Source organism: Trachypithecus francoisi, unplaced genomic scaffold (assembly GCF_009764315.1).
Source record: "Trachypithecus francoisi isolate TF-2019V2 unplaced genomic scaffold, Tfra_2.0 Lachesis_group9, whole genome shotgun sequence".
NCBI lineage: Eukaryota > Metazoa > Chordata > Mammalia > Primates > Cercopithecidae > Trachypithecus > Trachypithecus francoisi.
In genome coordinates this window covers 44,058,918-44,084,677 of record NW_022681474.1, presented here as the reverse complement: position 1 = coordinate 44,084,677, position 25,760 = coordinate 44,058,918, and the positions used below count along the sequence as shown (strand labels likewise).

General features: G+C 48.9%; 2 protein-coding genes across 3 annotated transcripts in view; one reads left to right on the top strand and one right to left on the bottom strand.

Annotated features, from left to right (window-relative positions):
• PRXL2A (peroxiredoxin like 2A) overlaps positions 1-25,760 on the bottom strand; it is a 339,130-nt gene that overhangs the window by 262,558 nt on the left and 50,812 nt on the right. The window lies entirely within an intron of this gene.
• Positions 8,593-20,257, top strand: SFTPD (surfactant protein D). Its single transcript, XM_033208934.1, has 8 exons — positions 8,593-8,730; positions 11,140-11,341; positions 15,199-15,315; positions 15,558-15,674; positions 15,993-16,109; positions 16,553-16,669; positions 17,282-17,365; positions 19,768-20,257. The coding sequence occupies exons 2-8, from the start codon at positions 11,143-11,145 to the stop codon at positions 20,142-20,144; spliced, it is 1,128 nt and encodes a 375-aa protein (XP_033064825.1). The 5' UTR covers positions 8,593-8,730; positions 11,140-11,142; the 3' UTR covers positions 20,145-20,257.

Sequence of the window (25,760 nt, the reverse complement as noted above, 5' to 3'; positions counted from 1 at the left end):
AGGGGATAATGAGGAACGAGTGTGCAAAATAGTTGTTGGCCAGGCAGCAATTAAGGGGGGGTTTTTCGAGGGCTGGACGGGGAGCCATTGACTCCTACAACAGAAATATTGGAGGGAAGGCTAGGCCCTTCGAAAGACGGCAAAACAGAGTAGGTAGCCCTGCTGTCGATTAAAAAATTAATTTTCTTACCCGCTACCAGGAGAGTTACCCGCGGCTCGGCGAGGGTGATGGGGGTCCCCGAGTCCCAGCACCTTCAGTCGTCATCCAGATGTAAGAGCTGGAAGGAGCTCCCAGGGTCCTGAGAAGGGACATCACGTTGAGGCGCCATGCCCGTTCTCAGGGTGGGGCAGTCAGACTTCCAGTGCCCTTCTTCATGGCATGCTGGACAAGGAGCTGTTGGCAGACAAGGGTTAGGACATTTTTTAGCCCAGTGTCCAGCTCCTCCGCACTTGTAGCACGGTCGCACTGGCTCAGACGGTTGGGGACTCTGGGGACATCTATTAGCCCAATGCCCTGGGTTACCGCATTTATAGCAAGCCCCTTTATTGTCTTTGAGCCTCCGGGGATTTTGCTCTCCAGTTTTGGGTTACGGCTAGGCTGCAAAGCAGCAACTAAGGCTTGAGTCTGGAGCTGTACCTTCTGCTTTAGGCGGGCCTGTCGTTGGGCCTCAGCCGTTTCCTCCCTTGAATTATAGACCTTGAAGGCCGACTTGACTAGGTCTTGAATAGGAGTTTGAGGTCCATCCTCTGCCTTTTGGAGTTTTTTCCGAATATCCGAGGCCGATTGTGAAATAAAATATGATGCTAGAATAGTGGCCCCGGCTGGGGAAGCTGGGTCTAACCGAGTGTATTGAATTAAAGCCTCAGTTAGCCTGTTTAAAAATGTGGCTGGGTTCTCATCTGGACCTTGAATAATTTCTTTTAGTTTATTGAAATTTACTACCTTATTTGAGGCCGCCTGCATACCAGCCAGAAGACATTGAGTCATCATATCTCGTCTTCGGCGGCCTGGCTGGCCTACTTGATAGTTCCAGTCTGGGTCTATAGAGGGGACTGCTTGTTCCCCTAGTGGGAACTCAGGGTCTGTTAAGTGTAATTGGTTGGCATGCTGCCTGGCGGCCACTAGGATGCGCTCTTGCTCCTCAGGGTTTAGAGTAGAGGTAAGAATAACCTGGAGATCATGCCAGGTTAAATCGTAGGCCTGGCAAAGGTATCTAAATTCTTTGGTATAAATTGTGGGGTTGGCAGAAAAATCTCCTAAGCGTTTTTCAATCTTTGAAAGATCTGCTAGTGAGAAGGGAACATGAACTCTAACTACGCCCTCTGCTCTGGCCACCTCACGCAAGGGTGCTAAGACCACGGCTGCGGGGGGGGGTTGGATAGGGTGGGAGTAGGAGCGGGGGCAGTTAGGCAATCTTTAGAGCGGGTATGGGCAGAGATAGGCGAGCTAAGATGACCAGGCGGAAGTGCCGAGGGTCGGAGGGAAGTGTAGCCTCAACAATGGTGGGAGGGGCTGAGGAGGGAGGTGGAACAACCGCCAGAGCGGGAGGGGAGGTGGAGCCGAAAGAGGAGGTGGGGTATAGGGGGGGAGTGTAAGGGAGGGAGGGGAAGTAAGGTCTTCGGGCAACTCAGACAGGAAAGATGACTCCTCTTTTTCGGACTTTGTTAGGCCTGCGTCCTTAGCCAACATGACTTGAGCCAAGGAACACTGGCCACACAGGTCCGGACGAGAACGCAAGGCCCAAAATCCTTGTATATAATTATTTTCGGACCACTTGCCTAAGCGCTGACAAAACTACTGAGGTCGGTTCAAATGTTACGGTCTAGAGTGCCCTCAGGCGGCCATTGAGACTGATTGTCTAATTTATTGTGGCCACGCCACAGTGGAGAGGAACACCAGTCGCTTCCGCCTGAGATCTTGTTCTAATTGCAAAGTTTTGAGGTTTTTTAGAAGACACCCTAAAGGGGAGTCTCTAGGTATTTTGGATTGGGGGTTTCCCATTGCCTTCCTCTCGCCAATAGGCGGAAACGGAAACCGAACTCTACCTGGCTACAAAGCGTCCTTTGGAGCCACCAGAGACCGGTGAGAGGCTCCTGGAGCCGGAATGGAGATTACCTCCAGGCGGACGTCTCCGTCCTGGACGGGTCTCCCACAGAACGGAATGGAGTTCCTTTGGGCAGACGTCTCTGCCTTTGGGAACTCCCCTGGGTCACCTGGTGACCGAAAAAACCTTGGGCCTGCGCAGGACTTCTGGCCAAGGGATATGAGAGGGAGGCAGAAGGTACTCACCCCTAGGAGACTTGGAGGTGGGAAAGCGATGTCCAGGTCCTGGTCCGTCTGGGGCGTGGAAGGAGGAGGCTCCTCGGACCTTGGGGGCCCTGAGGAGGGGTCTCCTCCCGGGTTTCGGCACCAGCTGATTGCTTTAATGCGACCCCCAGAGCAAATGCCAGAGAAAAGGCAAGTAGGCAAGGCAAAAAAAACCTTTATTTACAAACCAATGTGAGGGAGGGCGAGGTTCACCCTGGCCTGGAGGCCGACGAAGTCGCTCCAGCGCTCTCGGGAGGTTCCCAGGTCCGCACAGGACAGGGGCCAAGGAAGCTCGCTCCGGCGTCTCGGCGAGGTTCCTGGGTCCCACGCAGGAGGAGGGGCCAAGGAAGCTCGCTCCGGCGTTCTCGACGAGGTTCCCGGGTCCCACGTAGACAGGAGGGGCCGAGGAAGTTCGCCCCGCGCGCCCGGGGAGCGGCTTTTATGTCTGGGCCCAGGAGTGGGCGGGCAGTGGGCGGGACATAGGCGGGTCAGGGGCGGGGCGTAGGCGTGGCTAGGCGGTTCTGGTTTCTCTTTCTCTCGTGGAGGTTGCGTTGCGCCTGCACAGTCGACCTGTGTCTTCCCCGGTTTGCGGGAAAGTTGACAGTGAAGAACCCAGAACTGCGCCATCTTGCCTCCGTTTGTCCAACACCCCGTACCTGTTTCAAGCCCTGCCTCGGCTTCTATCCCAACACTCAGCTTTTCTCCCAACACTTGGGGGACCTAAGACTGCAAAAAGCCTCATTGAGAAGGAAACCCTATGCTCTTAGTAACAGGCCTGTCCATCCAAGGCCCCAATAGAAGGCTAATCAACAGAACTCAAAGCAGCTCCACCTCCTTCAAACCAGCAGTGACCATGCACACTAGCAGACCTGGTGGTGATCCTCTCCACCAACAAACTCCAAGGCAACCTGCCTACCTGCAGACCCCTACTGCAGCACCCCCCCTCCCACCCCACAACCATTAGCCAAATATACCTGCAGATACTGACAGCAGGCAGACCCCATCTGCAGACCATGGCAATAGGCCTGCTCAAATAAGGACCCCAGCAGCAGGTCCTCCCATGTGTGGACACCTGCAGCAAGCACACACATGGATCACAGTAGCAAACCTACTCACAAATTTCAGCAATAGGCCCAACTGTGGTCACCAAGAGCTGGTTGTCTGCTGACCCTATCAGCCAACCCACCCAGAATCTCTGATCTGGCTGCTTCTACAAATGCAGACTCACCAATGCAAGCATACAAGGATCATAAAGAATCAGGCAAACATGACACCATGAAATAAATCTAACAAAATTCCAGTAACCAAACCAAAAGAGATGAAGATCCACAAACCACTTGACAGATAATTTCAGATAATCATCTTAAAGAAGCTCAACGAGATACAAGAGAACACAGAAAGGCGATGAAAAAATAACAGGAAAACCATACATAAACAAAATTAGAAGTTTAACAAAGAAATAAAAACTATTAAAAGAAACACAAAAAAATCCTGGAACTGAAGACCACAATGCTGAGTTGAAAATTGAATAGAGCACTTCAACAGCAGATTCAATCAAGTGGAAGAAAGAATTAGCAAATGCATAGACAGGTCATTTGAAATTATCCAGTCAGAGGAACAAAAAGAGAAAAAGAATTAAAAAGAGTAAAGAAAGTCTATGGGACTTATGGGACACCATGAAGCAAACTTTTCTATGTATTATGGGTGTCACAGAAGTAGAAGAGAGAGAAAAGGGATTAGAATTTAAAGTAATTTAAAGAATTTAAATTTAAAGAAATAGTAACTTTAAACTTCCCAATTTAGGGAAGGAAATAGATATCTAGATTCATGAAGCCCAAATTTCCCAAATAGGACAAACCCAAAGAGGTCTATACTGAACACTTTATAATTAGTTTGTCCAAAGTCAAATACAAAGAAAATAAATTGAAAGCATCAGGAGAAAACTGACTTGTCACATAAAAGGGAACCTCCAAAAGACTATCACAAGATTTCTCAGTGGAAACCCTGCAGACCAGGAGAGAATGAAATGATACATTCAAAGTACTGAAAGAAAAAAAACCCACCTGTCAATCAATAATTCTATACCTAGCAAAGTGTCTTTTATTAGTGAAGGAGAGATAAAAACTATCCCAGATAAACACACACTGAGGGAGTTTGTCACCACTAGGTCCACCTTGCAAGAAGTGCTAAGGGAAGTTCTTGAAGTTGAAATAAAAAGAGGTTAAACAGAAACACAAATGTATACAAAAGTATAAGTTTCACTGGTCAAAGTAATTATAAAGACAAGTAGAGTTTTCCTTTCCCCAAGACAGCTGTCTAGAGACATTGGACACCAGTTCTCCTCAGAACAAAGAACCAAAATTGCAGTTGAACAATCATGGTCTGAGTAGAATACTGAGGAAGGAGTGACTTGACCTACTGGAGAACCCACAGGAAAAAGCTGTGGTGCAGAAAAAGAAGACAGCAAGAGTTTTGCAGAGATTGACTGCCAAGGAACATAGAGTCCCAGGGAGAGGGTAGGTGGGGGAGTTGCCCCCCTCACTCCTGTGGCAGACTATGGATGGCTGAACTTGTTGGAGAATGCCTCTGCACCTGTGAGCCCAGGCACTGCTGTCAGTGGCAATTTGGGAACTTCCTGAGGGCAGAGCATTGGGTGGCCAGCTCATGCAGGCTCACTCGCTCTCCCACAAAACCTGAGTTGAAGTGGCAGGTGCCATACTGGTTATGCACCCATTATGGGTCTCTATTCTTTCCAGGGAATCTCAGCCCTTGTGTTTCTGCATCACTAGATCCTCCAAAAACATTCCCCAGAACCCACGTAGACTGCAGCAACCACAAGGGATAGGTGGGACCCTGGGGAGCTATGGGATTCCTGGAAGTCTAGCCCTTAGGAGAAGGGAGAGTGTGTGTGTCAATGTACCCCTTTGAATAAAAGAACTCAGTTAATTTGCTTTCCTCTGCCTGAGAGCTCCCCACTTGTGAAAAGAGGCTGGCCATGCCCCTCCCAGCAGAGACACAGGCATGGTGCTGGTGTCGGAAGGGGAGGAGTGTGGTTCTGCACCAGTAGGCAGGTGACACTGGTGCCTGGGAATAAACATGGAAAGGGAGTCTTCTCCTACCTCCTCACTCACTGCTCCAGATAGACCCTTGGCTGTCCCTACTGGGAGTTGGCACAAGTGCACCTGGGGATGGCTTTTCAGGGCTACTGGGGGCAGCTGCACTCCCATTGATGGGGTGCCTGCTGGCCAAGTCTTGCACGAAGGGCAGAGTTTATCCTCCTCCCCATATGGAGCAGTAGCATTCCCATAGCAGAATGCAGATGAGTATCAGAGCTGCTGAGGGAAGAGGTTCTATCCCAAGGCCATTTTGGTGGTAGCCCCAGGATGGGTGTTTTCTGCAGACCTCCATTGCATTGCAGACTGGAGATGAAGGACAATATCTATCTGAACTGAAGGTCACAAGCTCTGGGACAAGGGTGTGATAAGAAAGTGGATTGCTTTCCTGCCTGCCCAGGGTGTGGAGCTGGTAACTCCTTACCACTGTGGTGGAGACATCAGTACATTTCACCATGAGCTCCCCTTTCCATCCCCATCAGGGCAGGTGATTCTGCTCATAACTGGGGTTTCCCAGGGGGAGCTTCGTCATTTAGTTCTACTCAGTTTTGTGTCCCCCTCCAAAGCTTTGTGTTCCCTTCAGGGAATCAGGCCATCCACAGTCCAGCCAACTGCCTGTGACAACAGGGATTTCTGGGAGATCCCCTCCCAGAAAACAAAGACCAAGTACCCCTCAGCTTCTGCCACAGCCAGCTTTTATTGGGATGCAGATTGAATTGCACAACCAAATAAAAAACAGGCTGACAGAGGGCATAGTGCTAGGGAATGAGATAAACTTCCAGAGACTTCCACATTACCAGACCCTCAGAAGGTAGTATTCCTGCTCATATGCCCAATACATTGCTACTACAATCAGCATAATAAAGCCGCCACACGAAAGCTATCTATACAGCATAATAAAGCCACCACACAAAAGCTATCTATATCCAAGGAACTCATACAGAGCTGTGACCCACGGAAGGCACCCAAAATTGAAGCCAAATGATCATACACAACATACAGTCACACCTTCAAAGAGGGGAAAATCCCATTCAAATGAGAGTAAGTTCAAAAGTAAGAAGTAACAACTTCTCTAGATGAGAAGAAATCAGCATAAGCACTCTGGAAGTATGAAAAACCAGTATTTTGACATTCCTAAAGGATCACACCAGCTCCCTAGCAATGGATTCTAACCAGCATAAAAATTTTGAAATAACAAATAAAAAAATTAAACTATGAATTGTAAGGCAGCTCAAGGAGATACAAGAGAAAGTTGAAAACTAACATAAGGAAATCAGAAAAATAATTCAAGATATGAATGAAAAATTTACTAAAGAGACAGATATTAAAAAACAAAATAGAATTTCTAGAAATAAAAATTTATTGAAGGAACTATAAAATATAGTTGAAACCTTTAACAAAAGACTAGACAAAGCAGAAGAAATAATTTCAGAACCTGAAGGCCAGTCATTTGAATTAACCAAGTCAGACAGAAATTAAAAAAAAAAATTTTTTAAATGAACAAATACTTTGAAAAATATAGAATTATATAAAGTTACCGAACATACAATATATAGACATTCCTGAGGGAGAAGAAAAAAAACTAAAAGCCTGGAAAATCTATTTGAGGGAATAATTCAGGAAAACTTCCCTGGTCTTGCTAACGAATTAGACATCCAGATAGAAGACACTCAGAGAATATCTGGAAGATGCTCTACAAGAGAAACCTGATAAAGGCATATTGTCATCAGACTATCCAAAGTCAATGTGAAGGAAAACATCCTAAAAGCAGCACCAGAGAAATGTCTAATCTATAAAGGAAAACCCAACAGACTAACAATGGACTTCTTAGCAGAAACCTTGCAAGCCAGAAGAGATTGAGGTCTTATGTTTAATCTTCTTAAACAAAAATCCTTCCAGCCAAGAATTTTGTATCCTGCTAAACTAAGCTGCATAAATGAAGGAGAAATAAAGTTTTTCCCATACAAACAAATGCAAAGGGAATTTGTCACCACTACACCAGCACTACAAGAAATGCTTAAAGTTCTAAACATGGAAATGAATGGATAATACTCCTCATCAAAAAAGCACATTAAAGTGAAAAACTCATAGATTATATAAAGCAATTACACAATTGAGACTAAAAAGCAACTGGGTAACCATTATCATGACAGGAACAAAACATCACATATCAATATTAACCTTGATCATAAATGGAGTAAATGTTCCACTTAAAAGACACAGATTGGAGATGGGTGTGACGGCTTACACTTGTAATCTCAGAACTTCAGTAAGCTGAGGCAGGAGAATTGCTTGAGACCAGGAGTTTGAGACCAGCGTGGGCAACATAGCGAGACCCCATCTCTGTAAAAAATTAAAAAGAAAAATTAGCCAGGTGTGATCATGCTCACCTGTAGTCCTAGCTACTTAGGAGGCTGAGGCAGGACAATCACTTGAGCCCAGGAATTTGAGGCTGCAGTGAGCTATAAATGCATTATGGCACTGTAGTCTGGGTGACAGAGTGAGACTATCTCAAAAAAAAAGAAATAGATATAGACTAGAAGATTGGATAAGAGTAGCATCAGCTCAGGGGTCCTAACTAGTCACGAGAGCAGTGCATAAGACAAATACTAGCTAAGAGGACAGCGAGAACAAGCCTGAACAAGGCAAGGCAGAGGTCTGCTAAGGGAAATCCATCCCATAAAAGACAAGTGAGGCAGGGGCTCTCTGAGGCCTAGAGCAGCATGCAAGACAGCAAGTCTTTCCAGGTGGCAGCTCCCTAGCTGCTGCCACTACATGCTGCTGCCTCTGCAGCCACTCTACCTGCCCCACCCCTGCCCAGGTATTCCAAGCAGCTCTCAGTTCTTTCCCAATATCTGAGCAGTGCTGTTGAGATAAAGGAAGCGGAGAAGTGGACACAGTGGGTCTTGACTCTTAAGATCTGCAGTCGTGAGTTCCTTTTGCAATCACTGTAGGTCATTGTGCAACTTGCTGGTTTCTGGATTCCTGATTTCTAGACATCTATAAAATACAGATACTAATGATGCCACTTAACTCACAGAGCTGCAGTGAGAAAGGTGCAGATGAGATCAAGGCTGATAGTGCTCTGCAAACTATAGTGATGGATGTGCATAGTGTTGTGAATATCAGTGGCAAGTTTCCAGAACACAGGTGGGGATAAGAGTGAGTGAGTCAATAGAGAAGAAAATTGCCCCACTTCTTGAAGGGAGTTTTTGGGGCTGGGCAGCTCAGGGCAGGCATAAATAGTGAGTGCCTGCCAAGCAAAGCCTAGTTTGCTTGGAGCTCCTGGGGCCTAAGAAAAAGAAACCTGTAAGTGTCTCTGTTCTTGCCTTTTTATTTTCTCCACATCCTGCAAATATCCCCCTGCCAATCTGGGCAGTTCGACCTATTGGTGTGGAGGGTCCGTGTAGCTGTTCTGGTCTAGGAGGCATGGGTGTGGGAGGTGGGGGCACAGGAGGTCTTATGGTGCTCTTCTGTACCTTATTCAGTGGCCTCAGCCCAGGGGAGGATTTGCTTTCTGAGCTGGGGAGCACAGGGTAGAAGAGTGGGTATGATACCATCTAGACCTGGGATGCCACAGTGTGGAAGCTTTGGGTGGAAAAATGCAATTCTAATTTCTCTCTAGGCTCTTTTCTGTCCTGATTTCTTCAGAAAGGACAGTGGAAGAGAGACAAACCCAGGGGCCTACAGGCCTGGGTTCTAAACCCATCTTGGTGCCAACTGCCTGTGGAAAAGCAGGGCAAACATGTTTTTCTCATAGCTTCAGGTCTTTACTTTAAAAAATATACTTACTGGAGTAGGTCTCTGATTTTCCAATCCATGTTCAGAGGAGACACCCTTTTCAATGAAATAGTACTCTGAAAGCTTAGGATAAACTGGGCACTGCAGGGGTTGAGGGGGACCACGACTCTGCCTACTCCATCTGCTGCCCCAGCTAAGATGCCTCATCTAAGATGCCTCATCTGAATCTTGGGTCTGAAAACCCGGGTCTGCCCTCTCCAAGGGTCCTTCAAGCCACAGTGGCTGCTGGTGCCTTCTGTGCTATCTTGAGCCTGTAGGCAGAATGCCTATTGCCTTTCATTCTTCCCCAGAATCAGACATAAGGCCCCAGGGTTGAGGCAGCTGCAAGGCACAGGACACTGCCCTTGCTCTGGCCTGGGTCTGGCCCTTGGTACTTGTGATTGAGTCTCTGCCAGAACAGGTGCAACCAGGTAGCTGCTGCTGGCAGTGAACTCACCCAGGTGTTTCTAGAGACTACCAGGATACCCGAGGAAGTGGTGAATTCAAAATTGAAAGAGGCTAGTGAGAAATAGGGGTCATCCACAGCCAGAATCACCAGCAGTCAGAGAAGAAAGCACTCCTCTGGGCAGGAAGCCCCCCACTTGCCACCACCCCAGTTGGCCTGGTGACCCCTTTCTTTGCACAAGTCCCTCTGGCTTTGTTCCCAGCCTCTGCAAATCTGATCAGCTCTTTTCACTCTCATAACTTTATGGGTTCTCACTGAGAGAAAAGATATGCAAAACAGGGAATGTCCCAGGTCCTGCTTTTATCCTGATCTCAATTCCTGACTATCTTAGATAATAAATGAGTGCCCTGTTGGATAGCTGCTCTTGCTTACCTGCAGCCTGACTCAGCCTGACTGAGCCTATCCAGCATGTCCTCTTTCCATATAAGACTTCTTTTTTTTTTTTTTTTTTTTGAGATGGAGTCTCACTCTCCTGCCCAGGCTGGAGTGCAGTGGCATGATCTCGGCTCACTGCAACCTCCACCACCCAGGTTCAAGTGATTGTCCTGCCTCAGCACCCTGAGTACCTGGGATTACAGCACACACCACCACATCCAGATAATTTTTTATATTTTTGGTAGAGATGGGGTATTGCCATGTTGGCCAGGCTGGTCTCAAACTCCTGACTTCAAGTGATCCGTCTGCCTTGGCCTCCCAAAGTCCTGGGATTACAGGTATGAACCACCATGCCCGGCCTCCACATAAGACTTATTTTCCAAACCCTCTCAGGTCTGGGAAGAACTCTAGGTGTCTCAGGATTTCTTTCACTGCTAGTTTAGTGTCTCTGAAAACTTTCACCTGGGTTCCCTCAGGGACTTTTCTCTAGAGACAGCACCTGCTTGAGGAATGGCAAATAGCCAGGCAAACGTGCATCACACTCCCAGCCTGTGCTCAGGAAGGACATCACTAAGCACTCAGAACTCTGGCTCATTTTCATACCAGCACTGTCAATGACAGTGCTAGTCCATGCAAGGCAGCAAGAGAGAAGAAACAGGCTTGCCTTGTCTGAGCTAAGCCGATTGCCTCAGTGGTACAGACAGGTCTAGGGAGTGGTGGGAGGTCCTGCCCAGAGGCACTCAATGAACCCTTCTTGATGTGACAGGTGGCCCCAGTGAGGAATGCTACATCCTAGCCACTGTGCCAAACTTAGTGCCCAAGGGAAGGCACAAGAAGGGAAGACATGAGCACCTGGGAATGGGGGATGCTGCTGTCAACCTATGTCAGATTTCCAGCTGGGTAACTCTTGCCCTCCACCCAGACCACGTGCCCACCTTGTCCTTAAACTGCTTTTGGATTCCTGCTGCTCTAGGCCCCATAGCAGAGGAGAGAAGGTGGGAATGAGGGCTTCTCGTCACCTCTTGAAGCTGAGCCAAGCCCTAAACCATGTCCACCAAGCATAAGCATGTCGTTTCTCTTTCTGTTCACCTCTCCAGGCCATGCTTCTCTTCCTCCTCTCTGCACTGGTCCTGCTCACACAGTCCCTGGGCTACCTGGAAGCAGACATGAAGACCTACTCCCAAAGAACAGCGCCCAGTGCTTGCACTCTGGTCATGTGTAGCTCAGTGGAGAGTGGCCTGCCTGGTCGTGATGGACGGGATGGGAGAGAGGGCCCTCGGGGCGAGAAGGGGGACCCAGGTAGTGTGGGGCCCTGGGCTTATCCTGCTGGGGAGGAATGGTCATTGGAGTTGTAACCAGCCCAGCAACTCTGGGTACTTTCTTATGCAAGTTTGGAGATGTGTTTCTTCCTCACAAGAAGGCGAGTTCCACACTGCTCCACCAGCTGGCAAGCAAGTGGCTGTGCTGAGCCCCTGTGTGCCTCCTCCAGTACCCAACTGCCCTAGCTCCTCCTCTAGGATCCCCGGATCCTTCCCATCCCAAGAGCAAGCAAACAGTGGTAAATTACTGATATTTGGGGCCTTCTAGAGCCCTGTCCCAGCAGTTAGCAGTTGTTCATTCCAATTAAATGATGCCTGTGCAGGGCATTAAATATTTTATTTTATTTTATTTTTATTTATTTATTTATTTATTTTGAGAAGGAGTCTCACTCTGTCACCCGGGCTGGAGTGCAGTGGCCGGTTCTCAGCTCACTGCAAGCTCCGCCTCCCGGGTTTACGCCATTCTCCTGCCTCAGCCTCCCGAGTAGCTGGGACTACAGGTGCCCGCCACCTCGCCCGGCTAGTTTTTTGTATTTTTTAGTGGAGACGGGGTTTCACCATGTTAGCCAGGATGGTCTCGATCTCCTGACCTCGTGATCCGCCCGTCTCGGCCTCCCAAAGTGCTGGGATTACAGGCTTGAGCCACCGTGCCCGGCCAAATATTTTAAATATTTAACTAGACACCACTGCATGAAGGGTGGGAAAAAATGGGGCTCCATGGCTCCATTCTCAAGCCTAATCAAGAGGATTTGCTCTAATACATTACAGGGAGAGAAAAGGAACTCACATTTCTTTGTCCACCCCCATGCTTGGGCATTCACTTGAGTAGTTCATTTAATCCTCCCAAGAGTCTTACAGGGGACATATTAATCTCCTTTGACAGGTAAGAAAATGATGATGCAAAGAGGCTAAGTAACAACCATTCTAGAGGTGGAAAGGACAAAAGCTCTGCATCAGGCTGGCCTGGACTTTACTGCTGGCTCCATCTTCACACCTGGGCGAGCCCCTCAGTGTCACTGAGTCTGCTTTTTTATCTGGTAATGGGAGTGATATCTACTACCCAGTGATGAATAATTGAGCCAAAGGCTTTATTTTTTATTGAGTCTTTAGGATAAAGTTGCATTTCCTGCGGTACCAAATAGGTGAATTATCTTGAGCTTAGCAGAAGTACTGATAAGTAAGGGAATTGTCCCTGGAAATACTGCTCCCTGCTTGTAGGGAAGGATCTGGGTCTTACTGGCAAGAAAGGAGAATTCTATGAGCCAGCAGCATGAACCAAGGGACCTCTGTGACACTGGGCAGGGCTTCAAAGGGATCACATACAGTCTTTAACTTTCTGGAAAGAATCCCCAGGCTTTGTGGGGTAAAGGGCAAGTGAGCATCTGCCTGTCCCTTACAGACAGAAAGTGGCTCCTTGGCAGCTCTTTCTCAGAGACTCCCAACTCAGTCTGGCTTCTAGTGGGGCCCTGGATTTGAATCTCAGGGATCCTTCCCACAATGTCCCTGGGAGCTTGCCGCCTGAAGCATGGTCAAGGCCTCCCTTCCCCACATACGTGCCTCAACCCATGCACATTGTAGGCCTGGCTTTGGGTCAGTACTTGGACAGAGGACAGTGTACAGTGGGGCTGCAGGATGAGGCTCCACTCTTGTTCCTCAATTGCAGTCTCTCCAGTCACTCCGCTGTTATAGGTCTGAGGGCTGGGTTCCCTCAGAACCCTCAGGATTCCCAGAATCCACCCAGAATAAGTCTGTGTGGGGCCAAAGTCTGTGCTCGTGACCAACACCCCTGCAGAGTTGGAAGCATGTGGTCCCCAGAACCTACTACGAGGAAAATTGGGACTTGAAAGAAGAGATCTTTGAGCAGAGGTGGAGGGTGGAGCTTGAGTCACTCTGATAACACCCCCGACATATCATGGAGGGCAAATATGACCCAGATCCTACCTTCGGGGGGAACAATTCCTTATTCCTCAGCACCTCCAGCATTCCTGCTCAGCAATATTCCATGGGGGAGTCCCTCCAGGGATGCTCATCTCCCCTGGACAAATCACACACCTTACAGCAGCCCATGAGTCCCGGCAGGACCACCCTGTACCCCTGCTGCTCCTCTGACTTTGGTGCCCCCACCCCTACTCAGCTCCAACTACATAGCTCCTTTCTGGCCCCTGGCCATGCTCAGCCTCCTCCCTCCTTGGGTGCTTGCCATTTGCTCTTCTCATAGCTGTCCCTGCGGCTCACACTTCACCTCCTTCAGGGCTTTACTCCCCGATCACCCTCGCAGTGAGGTGTTCCCCGACCACCCTACCAAAAACAGACCCTACCCCAACACACCCTATGCTTTACTTTTCCCTGTGGCATTATATCTAACATACCATATGCTGTACATTTTAAATGTTTTATTATCTGTCTCTTTGAGATAGAGTTGAAGCTCCCCAGATAAGGACTGTTTATCCCCAGTATTTAGGACAGTGCCTGGCATGTATTAGAGGCTCCAGAGATATTTATGGAATGAGTGAATGGAAGATGGAAGGGGAGGAGGAATTTTAGGAGTCAAAACAGCCAAAAGGCTGGGCCATAAAGCTCCATTCAGGTGGCACTCGGGTGCAGGGCTAGGTCTCTGGGGACACTAAGATACACAGTGAGTGTTTTAAAAGGCACGGGAAAGCATTTGGGGAGGTGTCCCTCCTCCATCCCAGTGCTCTCATGGCCTCCATAGTTTGTGTACCAAGAACAAGTGGGCTCTAATGCCTCCTTCTGGAGAGTGGTGTTTTTCTCTTGGTCCATCTTCCTGCTGCCAGCTTGGCCAGGGTGAAGCCCAAGCGAGGCTCCACCTGGGGTCAGGACATCCTGCCTTGAGCACAATGTGCTGTTGGGTGTCGGGGTTGGGGCCCATCCTATAACCCTCTGTGCTTCCATTTCATCCCTAATAAGGATTGTAACCAACGGACGGACCCAGGGCATGGAATTCCACTGGGCGTGGAATTCGGATGTTTCCAGGTGGTGATGCTGCTGGGATACGCCAGCACATACTCTTCCACCCACCCAGCAAATTCACCCACAACCATATGCTTGCTCACCACGGAGCCCTGGCCTCCTCTGCCATGGGAGCATGACTTCCAACTCTGAAATGTCACTTCCTCTCTGTAAATCTCCCTCAATTCTCCTTGCCCTTAAAATCCCACTTTCTCTTTGAGGAAGACAGCTCTGAGTGTGTGAGTGCTGGGGTGGGGACGCTGGGATGAGACAAGGGACACTTCATGCATTGTCTTTCCTCTGGCTTGTCTCACAGTGTATTATGAACCCCCTGCTGAGCAGGACCTGAGGCTAAGCTCAGATTTACATGTGGCCTAGTGCCAGGTATAAAGTAGGTACTGCATAGATGGCTCTTAGTGAACAAATAAATGAGCAAATGGACCAATAACTGAATGAACATGTTAGCACCACCTGTCTGGTGCCATTTTTGGTAGGTTTCCCTGGTATATATAAAAAAAAAATACATATATATATATAAGGGGAATGCAAGAAGTCCATGATCACAGGTAAGAGCTGACAGATTGCCTGCCATCAATACAATTGCCTTGGGGCAGGGGAAGGAGCACAGCATAGAAGGTCAGATAGGTCTTGGCTTTAATCCACCTCCAACTCTGGAAGGCTTCTTCCTCATCTATAAAATGGGGATGTTGATACCCATTTCCTGGATCACCACTGGACCCGGGTGTGTGACAGTGGAAGTCTCACGCTCTGCAGAATCCTGAAGGAATGCTGGGGGCTGATCCCGCAGGCAGCTGGCCCTTTCTGGGTCTAGGGCCAGGTCTTTGTCCATTTCTTCTGCTGCTACAGGTTTGCCAGGAGCTGCAGGGAAAGCAGGGACGCCTGGAGAAGCTGGCCCAGTTGGGCCCAAAGGGGACAATGGCTCCATTGGAGAACCTGGACCAAAGGGAGATGCTGGGCCAAGTGGTGAGCAACTGGGTGTTGACTTCTGGTGTTTCCAGGTGGTGGTGCAGCTGCAAGGATATGCCAGTGGGCACGCATAGAGCCCATCCCAGGAAGAAGGCACTGGGTCATTTCAGGACAGATAGGGCCTGCTCTTGGGAGGACAACAATGCTGCCTCCCTGACCTCTGTTATTACCCTCACCTTACTACACTCCTCCTGCCAAGAGGCTTCATTATTACTGACCAGGCTGGTGCTTTTCCTCAGGACCTCCAGGACCTCCCGGTGTGCCTGGTCCAGCTGGAAGAGAAGGTCCCCTGGGGAAGCAGGGGAACATAGGACCTCAGGGCAAGCCAGGCCCAAAAGGAGAAGCTGGGCCCAAAGGTAGGTGGCTGGTCTGTGGCCGATCTAAGACGGGAAAGGAGGAAGGCCAAAGGTCCATGATGTGACCTGAGGTGTGCTCAGAGTGCCAGGGAGAGCCCAGACCCTCGATGCTCCAAAGGCCTTGCCATGCACCCTCCCAATCCCCACAATTACAATATTTTCCTCTCACCCTCCACAGAGGAGCCCCAGAAAGCAAGGAGAGTCTCCCCACTTTTCTCTCTGACCCTAAAGTTGTGGGCAAAAAGCTTCATTGCTAAGAAAACCACACCTGCTGAACGTACTCTTAGCTGTGTTTGTTCCTGTGTGTTCCTTCCTCAGGAGAAGTAGGTGCCCCCGGCATGCAGGGCTCGGCAGGGGCAAGAGGGCCCGCAGGCCCTAAGGGAGATCGTGGTGTCCCTGGTGAGCGTGGAGCCCCTGGAAACGCAGGGGCAGCAGGTGAGCAGTGGAAAGAGCTGGGCTGAGCTGGGTCCAGTTCTCCTGTGCCTGCTTGGAGCTGTCAATGCCTACCCCCCAACCCCCAACCACCCGTAAAGGCAAAGGTGGCATTGCTGGACCACGGGGAGAATCTGTATCCAAGAAGGGTGCATGAAGGGGCTCTGGGGATGGTTCCTATCTAGGGAGATTGGGGTCCTCAGCAATGGAGAAGTGTGTTCAGGAAAGATTAGTCGTTGGGTGGCGGGGCACTTTTACACAGCAGGGCTGATTGCTGGGTGACAGGGACAGTCAGTGTACAGAGAGCTGCATGGCTGGGTATTGGGGACCGCCTATCTATTTCTGGGCAATAAAGATAGTTAATCCATGTACGGGAAGGTAAAAATGCTAAAAAAAAAAAAAAAAAAAGTGGGTACATAGCTCACCCAGTTCTTCTTTCACCCCAGGGTCTGCTGGAGTCATGGGTCCTCAGGGAAGTCCAGGTGCCAGGGGACCCCCAGGATTGAAGGGGGACAAAGGCGTTCCTGGAGACAAAGGAGCAAAGGGAGAAAGTGGGCTTCCAGGTAAGGTAGCAGCTCCCGGCTCAGGGAAGCCCCGCTGGGACATGGGTGTGCAGAGAGGAAGCCCTCCCCATCCCAGAGGAGGGGTTCTGGGATGTGTGCCACATCAATGGCACCTGGTGGGTGGAACTCAGGAAAGGTGGACAGGCTGGAAGGCAGGAGCACTGGGCTCTGGTCTTAGCCGCTTAGTACTCATGGGAAAGCAACCTGGACAGCTTCTCCATCTGACTATCGGGAAAACTACAGCTGCCTTCCCTATTCATGGGACAGCTTTGGGCATTAAAAATCTGGTGAATAGGAAACACATGAGTGTGTATTCCTGCCCAGCACCCACTCCCCACCCCAACCAATGGAGATGCCATTATATTCCAAGACTTTAAAGTCATAATGCCATCTGGTTCAGTGTTAGTGAAGTACAGGGAACAATTTGTCCATAGCCGAACCATAAGACATCCTTGCATAGCAGGGGCCAGCTGTGTCAGCAGATGTGGGCTTGCTGTGGGTCAGTCCCACAATATGTGCCCACAACTAGACACCCTTCCCTTGGAGCCCAGACTCTGAGCTCTACCTTCGCTCTCTGGACAAGTCTTTACTTGGCCATTTTCTCCCCTCCAGATGTCGCTTCTCTGAGGCAGCAGGTTGAGGCCTTACAGAAACAAGTACAGCACCTCCAGGCTGCTTTCTCTCAGTATAAGAAAGGTGAGTTCCTGGATCTGAACCTGGGCCCAGCACTGGCATTGGGCCCCACGCTAGATCTCGACCTTGGTTTGGACTTGGGCTGGGGCTAGACCTTTAGCTGGGCCTGAGGCAGTGCCTGTCCTCGGTCTAGGATGGGAATGAGCTGGGACCTGTGCAGGGCTGTACCTGGGACTGTGGCAGGGAGTAGGGCTCAGGCTGGGATGGGGCTAGAACAAGGCAGCCACCTGCTCCTGGAGCTGGAAGTAGACCCAAGGGGGCAAAGGAGGAGGATGTGGCCCCTATCACCAGCTCACCAGGCCGGCAGTAGCATAGTCAAGGCCATCAGGCTCCTGAACCACCCACCAACCTCAATGCCACCTGTGCCCTGAGACAAACTGTTGTCCTGAGTCCAGTGCAATTCACTAGAGCCTCTCTCCAGCCTACCCTGTGCTGGTGCCTCTGATAGACAAGGGGCTACCCAAGACTGGTTGCATTTCTTACCTCAGAGGGGCCAGGTATGGGAGTGCCCAGTGATGCTGCTGCATATCCCGAGGCAGCACAGAAACCAGATACTGTTCTGGGAGCTAGGACTGGCATTCTGCTCCGGGGGTCCAAGGCAGGTGGAGACCTGACCTTGTTATGTGGCCATCAGTTATCTCACCTTAGACATGCTCCTGGTTCAAACAGCGGGTGGGCTGCTTCTGGGCTCCAGCCACTGCTGGGCTCTGCCTGCAGCTCTGGAGGTGTTTTATAGCAGAGTGTTTGCCCTGACCCTGGAATCCTGAAGAGTCAGAGGCCTCCAGGGGCACACACCTGAGGGCCTGGTGCCTTTTTGAATCTCCACATCAGTGCCCAACAGTCCCTCCTCTCCTCTGCCCTTCCTGACATCAGCTTTGAGTTCAGGCGAATCTCATTGAGCCAAAAAATAAAAGATAAAAGTTTTCTGAAGTAGTAGAGCATGAAGGGCTGACTGGGTGCAACATAGGTTTGGCTTCTAAGTACCCAAGCTCTGAGATGAGAGTTTCAAGCATTTGGTATATCTCTCTTTCTACATATGCTCTAATTCACTCAGAGGCACAGTGACAGAAACACACAGAGGAACACATCCATATGTACCCGCCACATGTGTGCGCACTTAAACACCATCACTCACTCTACCTTCATCTACATACGTGAGCTCATATGTTGTCTATAAAGCACATACAAATATGCACACACATCCAGATGAACCTTACATACTCTCATGTACCTTTGGATAGATGCACATGTATTCAAAGGCATGCCCACATATGTGCATGGCACATAAGCCTAGTAATGGTACATGAACTCTTATGCTGACTTTGTTCAGGGCTGCTTTGGGTGCCACCCTGAGCCCATGGAGAATCTTAAGGACAATGAGTCAGGGTGCAGCCTGCATTCTGAGCAGCCCAACAAAGCCTGGGGCATAGCCTTCCCTGGAGCTTCCAGTCCTTTGCAGAATATTTCCATGCATGGGCCCAGGAGCCACAAGGACAGACCAAAAAGAGATACTTGACATGTCACACAGGCAATGCTTTTGTGAAGTGAGCCCTCATTTTAGAGACGAGGAAATGGAAACCTGAAAAGGAAAGTGACTTTCTCTTGCCCACGCAACAGCCGTTGCCAGGGTGGATCTGAATGCCCGGTCTTCCAGTTCCCACCCAGGGCTGACTCCAGCACTAACACCATTCCCCTGTGCCTCACTCACACATGCCCTTCAGATGCCCTCCTCCACTCCCTCAGCACCTCCCAGGCAGGCTGACTGACTGGGGCATTGCCCACGTGCATACTAAGAGGCCGACATGAGGCCAGACCCAGAGCAGAGATTAGCATCTGGCAGCTTTCAGATGTCCTCTCCTCTTCCTGTCTCTCTCCTTTCCTCACCCTATCGCACAGCACAGACTCTCTCCGACAACCCCACATCCCCTACTGTTGTACAGGGTGACAGTGGGCTCGTTGCAGGTGTTTTCTGTACTCTCAGAAACTGGCCTGGTCTACACCGTGATCAACTTGGGAAAAGCTGTTCAATTCTACACAGTAATTGAGAAATTGATTCTCATATATAGCATGTGCTGAAATAGAAAGAGCATGTCTGAGCTTTGATGTCAGACTGAGTGAGGTTGAATCCCTAACTGCGTGTTTGCTGCTTGTGTGACTTTGGGCCTCTTAGCTTCTCTCATCTCCAGTGCTCTCATCTGTAAGTGGCGAATCATGGTGTCACCTCACAGGGTAGGTCATGGGACGGAGACTGTTCGGGAACAGTCTGTCTTGCATTCTCTCTGGCATCCTGATGTGGTGCCTGTTTGGGAGGTCTGAGAGGCTCAGGTTGGAGCACAGAGGTCTCAGAGCCCTTGAGCTTTGGCCAGGTGATATCACAACCCAACCTGACTCTCTTCTTCTCCTAGTTGAGCTCTTCCCAAATGGCCAAAGTGTCGGGGAGAAGATTTTCAAGACAGCAGGCTTTGTCAAACCGTTTACGGAGGCACAGCTGGTGTGCACACAGGCTGGTGGGCAGTTGGCCTCTCCACGCTCTGCCGCTGAGAATGCCGCCTTGCAACAGCTGGTCATAGCTCAGAATGAGGCTGCTTTCCTGAGCATGACTGACTCCAAGACGGAGGGCAAGTTCACCTACCCCACAGGAGAGTCCCTGGTCTATTCCAACTGGGCCCCAGGGGAGCCCAACGATGACGGCGGGTCAGAGGACTGTGTGGAGATCTTCACCAATGGCAAGTGGAATGATAGGGCTTGTGGAGAAAAGCGTCTCGTGGTCTGCGAGTTCTGAGTCAACTGGGATGGGTAGGGCAGTGCTTGGCCCAGGAGTTTGGCCAGGAAGTCAAAGCTTAGACCCTCATGCTGCCAATATCCTAATAAAAAGCTGACCATCTGTGCCGGGAAGGAATTCTCTACAGAACATGGCCAAAAGGTAGGGCTGCTGCAGGACACCGCAGAGTGAAATGTGAGGCTGCCTTCACACTAAAACTCCATTCAGGGGAAGAAGGGGCCAGCCTGCTTTCCCTATAAGTGATAAAAGTGGGTCTCCAATGACCTTCCTGTCCCCAAACCCGATGACTCCCTTTCAGCCCCTTTTCTCAAACCATCAGCTGCATTTGACCCTGCGGATCTCTCCCTCCTCTTTCAAGCACTTCCTCCTCCCAGCTTCTGGATACCCCTCTTGCCTGCTCTGACTTTTTTTTTTTTTGAGACTGGGTCTTACTCTGTCACCAAGATTGGAGTGCAGTGGTGTGATCTGGTCTCACTGCAAGCTCTGTCTCCCAAGTAGTTGAGACCACAGGCATGAGCCACCAAGTCCAGCTAATTTTTTGCATTTTTGGTAGAGATGATGTTTTGCCACGTTGCTCAGGCTGGTCTTGAACTCCTGGGCTCAAGTAATCTGCCTGCCTTGGGCTCCCAAAGTGCTGGGATTACAGGCATAGGCCACCGCCCCTGGTCACTTATTAGTCTTTTTAGCTTGTCCCTCTTTCTCTCCTTGACCACTTAATGGTGTAGTGCCGAAGTCTCAGCTCTCAGCTGTCTTCTTTTCTTACACTCACTCCAGAGATGAGCTCATCCTGTCCCCTGCTTCAAATTCCTTCTACAGGCTGGTGGCTCCCCCAGGTATATCCCTATTCAGCACCTCTCCCTGAACCCCAGATTCCTCTAGCCAGCTCAGGCTGGAACCCAGGGATAAAAGGAGGCTCCCAGCCTCCATGGCTGCCTCTTATTTCAAGGTCTAAGCCCAGGAAGATGCACAGCACAGCAGGGTGACCTGGCAGAGAATGTCTGCCTCCCCAGCAAGGCCACATGGCCCTGCACTCAGTAGGCCCTTCCTCACCCCTACACTGCCCAGGATCTCTCTCCATCCCTGCCAACATAACTGCCTCTTGACTAATGGGAGGAGTACCAGCTGCATAATCCTAAAGCCGTCTGAAATCTTAGGGAACTTTGGAGCAAAGGGTCTCTGGCCAAGCTCAGATTTACCTCCAATCCTCTTCTTGCCTGGTGATTCCAGGAATGTTCTTTCCCCACTCAACCTTAGAGATAATCTAGTTAAATCCTCCTCCTCGTTTTCCAAATATGAAAACCAAGGCACAGAGAGGGATGAAACTGCAGGGACAAAAGGGGGTGTCAGTGTTACAGCTGGGTCATTAGCAAGGTCATTTTGACCCTAAAACCTATACATTTAGGTCATAAATATATAGGCCAAAGATCATGCATATTTAGTTGATTTGACATATTGTCACACCTAATGATTTAAATGACACCTGTGTTCAAAAGATGGCAATGACACCTGGATGAACCATGGCCCCATAAAAGGCGCAAACAAATAAGCTCTCTCCCGATAGAAAACCAGCCACTCTCTCCTTAGTTCATGCAAACCAGGGGGACTTCTCTTTCTGGATGGGACTCCCCCGGTCCCATCCCTCTTCCCAGCACTCCTACAAGTACATCTCATATATAGGACAGCATGTCTGTAGAACAAAAGCCACACTTCAAGACAGCATGCAGACCAGGTTCTCTGCTAAGATCTTTCTCCAGTTACTGAAAAAAAAAATCCCCAAATTTCTGGCAGCTTCTGAAATATAGGTCAATTACACAATAATGACCAAACTACTCAGAGACAACACCTAAACACATTCATCGAGGGAGCTCAGAATGGCTTTTTCATTACAAGTAAGAGAAAACACTTGGATCTAGCATAAGCCAAGATAAGTGTTTTTTTTGAACCATATGGGCTCAAAAAGGACTAGGGGGACTCAGGTAATGGCATGCTGTCTCCCTGGCTTTTGCTTCTCTCTGTGCATCTTTGCATCTTTCCCTCTTTTGCACACCAGCTTCCTCTGCTTACTGGTCTCTTGACTACCCAAGCATTAAGAATCATGTGTCCTAAAGACTGCTGCACAGAAATCAGAAACTCTCCAATGGAATCAATCGGAAACTCCTGTGGAAATGAGTCTTTCTGTCTCAGATGCCCACCTCTAATCCAATCAACTAAACTTGGGGAGTGCGACCACATGGTATGATATGGCCACTAGGATAGATGCAAGATCATGATGGTCTGGGAAGACCCCCTGAAAGTTACCACTACCCACCCCAATACTTAAGCCAAACCTACTTCTTGCTAAGGGAAAAGTCAGCGTAGCTGAAGTGTGTGGAGAGAAAAAAATCTCCTGTGATGATGAAGGCCTGCAATGTGGACACTTCAAACCCCAAGAAGAATTTTCAGATCCATCAGTGCCATGGGCCACAGGGGTCTGGTTTGCGCTCCAGCACAGAGAACAAGCAGGGAGGGCCACTTGAGATCTGTAGGCACAGGCTGATTAGAGTAGAGGACTGAAGCAGTTATTTCAGAAATTCAGGTCCTAACCCATTCCTGAGCACAGAGGTCTCCCCTGCACTAACACACATGGGCCAAGGTCAACACAGATCTCAGTGGCTGCCCTGCCTCAACTGTAGCAGTCAGGGTCCCTTGTTTAGTAGCCTGTGTGTCAAGTGATTTACGCTCTCAGGTGATGTTGTGACTCTCATTATGGACACCCTGAGAGCAGGCTGAGACCCATCCATGTCTGAAGTGGGGACTTTCACAGCAGTTTCATAGAGAAACCCCTGTTCAGTTGAAAAGTATATTCTCAAGTCTCATCCTGGTTTTCAACCTTCTATCACCAACCCAGCCCACATTCCATAATGAGCAGCTGATGTGGAGCGCTTTGATATTGGCTTTTCTAGGATCCTGTCAATGTTCTGAATGCCCTTGATACACATCACTGAAACTTGAGTTGCATAAGTTCAGGGCATTCTCAACCACTCTTTCTTTCCAGATATTCACCTTAAAATTCAAGTTTAATGATGTGCTTGACCTTTTCAAGTTACCTACCTAGAGCAAAGAAACTAGTTATTTATTAGAGAAATAGGCTCTTAATTTGTATGTCAAATATTTATCCAGGCATTGGATATGATGATAGACATGGTTAGTCATGCCCTCATGATCCTGCACTTCCCTAACATAACAAGATGAGTAAGTTGCAGGATTGTTCTGGCAATGGACAATAGCGGTGCTTACATGGATGCAGCTGGAAACCATCATTCTTAGCAAACTATCACAAGAAGAGAAAACCAAACACCGCATGTTCACACTCATAGGTGGGAACTGAACAATGAGATCACTTGGACTCGGGAAGGGGAACATCACACACTGGGGCCTATCATGGGGAGGGGGGAGGAGGGAGGGATTGCATTGGGGAGTTATACATGATATAAATGATGAATTGATGGGTGCTGACGAGTTGATGGGTGCAGCACACCAACATGGCACAAGTATACATATGTAACAAAACTGCACGTTATGCACATGTACCCTAGAACTTAAAGTATAATAAAAAAATTAAAAAAAAAAAGAAAAAAACAAAAAATAGAATGAATGGATGGATGATAAGAGTTTTAACGGTGAGAATACAGAAGATACCTCTCTTTGTGCAATTACCAAGCCACTCAGAGACCAAGGCAGTCTTCTTTACTGTCCACTCTAATTGCCTGTGACTATTAGGCTTCTCTATGGCTAACAGCAGGCCTGGCATCTTATGGTAGGTTTTACCGCTTTTCGCCAGTCTTTCACTGAGAAGACTTTTGAAGGCAGGCATGAACCGGTGATGTGGGTCACTTCTGGGGAGAAGCAGAAAAGAGTGGGTATACGCTTCTGAAATGCCCTCTCGTCTGCTGCCATGTCTTCTGTGATTACAGACAGATTGGTAGATATAAAGTTCTTATACAAGGCCAGGCGTGGTGGCTCACATCTATAATCCCAGCACTTTGGGAGGCCAGGTAGGCGAATCACTTTGAGGTCAGGAGTTCAAGACCAGCCTGACTAACGTGGGCAAAACCCTGTCTCTACTGAAAATACAAAAATTAGTTGGGAGTGCTGGCATGTGCCTGTAATCCCAGCTACTTGGGAAGCTGAGGCAGGAGAATCACTAGAACCCGGGAGGTGGAGATTGCAGTAGGCAGAGATTGTGCCACTGCACTCCAGCCTGGGCGACAGAGTGAGACCCTATCTCAATAATAATAATAATAATAATAATAATAATAATAGGCCGGGCACGGTGGCTCAAGCCTGTAATCCCAGCACTTTGGGAGGCCGAGACGGGCGGATCACGAGGTCAGGAGATCGAGACCCTCCTGGCTAATACAGTGAAACCCCGTCTCTACTAAAAATACAAAAACTAGCCGGGCAAGGTGGCGGGCGCCTGTAGTCCCAGCTACTCGGGAGGCTGAGGCAGGAGAATGGCGTAAACCCGGGAGGCGGAGCTTGCAGTGAGCTGAGATCCGGCCACTGCACTCCAGCCTGGGCGACAGAGCGAGACTCCACCTCAAAAAAAAAAAAAAAAAAAAAAAAAAAAATAATAATAATAATAAATTGTACAATCAAACATTCTGGAACCTGAGTAAATGCATGGAAAGCAACTGCCCTTGGGGGTTGCCTGGATCTAGGCAATGGACTTGTACTCTGAGTGATATTTGGGGGTTGTTACTGCAGTGTCTATCCTTCCTGGATACATTTGAATATTAACATATTTGCCCTCTATTGACTTAAAAGTCTGTAGGCAATCTCAGACTACTTGGCTGAAACACCTTTGAGCCACAGAGAGGGACTTATGAGCACCCTGCCTGAGCAGAATGGTCCTTATGTCAGTCCTGTTTGTAGGGCTGAATAAAGTGTTTTTAAGATGTCTCTAGGCCCTTTGATCTGAGGAAATTGCAGAGTGGCCTCATTGCCAGCCCTTCTACATATTTATTTTAAAATTCCCTTAATACTTCATTTGAGGGGTAAGTGCCTGGGGCCAGGCCAGGGCCGAAAGGTCAGATGGCAACTTCAAGCCAAGCAAATGCATTCTGTGACCAGAGGGAAGGATCAGGACAGGAAGGGGATGCTTGACCCCTAGCTAGAGAGATGGCCTGAGAGAACAGAGAGAGGATGAGAGGGGTGGGGATCCTGCAGAGAACCTAGACACTTGGTGCACCCCTATAAATGTTCACAGGAAAGAAAAGAGGGAGTGGAGGAAGGTGTGAGGACTTCATGAAGTGATTCTAAAGCTCATGAAAGAATGACTCTCAAGGGTTAGGAAAATCGCTTAAAATAGGATAATTAGAATGGATTTGACCCATCTATGTTAGAGGGTTTTATAAAACTAGCATAATTGAAGTTGTATATTAATGACACAGAAATAGACAGAATAATGAAAAAGAACAGAAAGGCTAAAAATGGGCTCAAGTATGTATATATACATGTATGTATTCTATATGCATGATAAAGAGAGAATGCCAAAATGATAGGAATGCAATGACTTACCAATGAATCATTCTGTGTTAAATAGTTAAACATTTAGAGAAAGTGTAAAATCAGATT

What these genes read in the sequence shown, in the direction of transcription:
- SFTPD (XM_033208934.1), top strand. Translation starts at nt 11,143, where the DNA reads ATGCTTCTCTTCCTCCTCTCTGCACTGGTCCTGCTCACACAGTCCCTG. An exon ending in AGGAGAAGCTGGGCCCAAAG is followed by an intron (nt 15,675 to 15,992) that starts GTAGGTGGCTGG and finishes TTCCTTCCTCAG; the next exon opens with GAGAAGTAGGTGCCCCCGGC. An exon ending in TGGAAACGCAGGGGCAGCAG is followed by an intron (nt 16,110 to 16,552) that starts GTGAGCAGTGGA and finishes CTTTCACCCCAG; the next exon opens with GGTCTGCTGGAGTCATGGGT.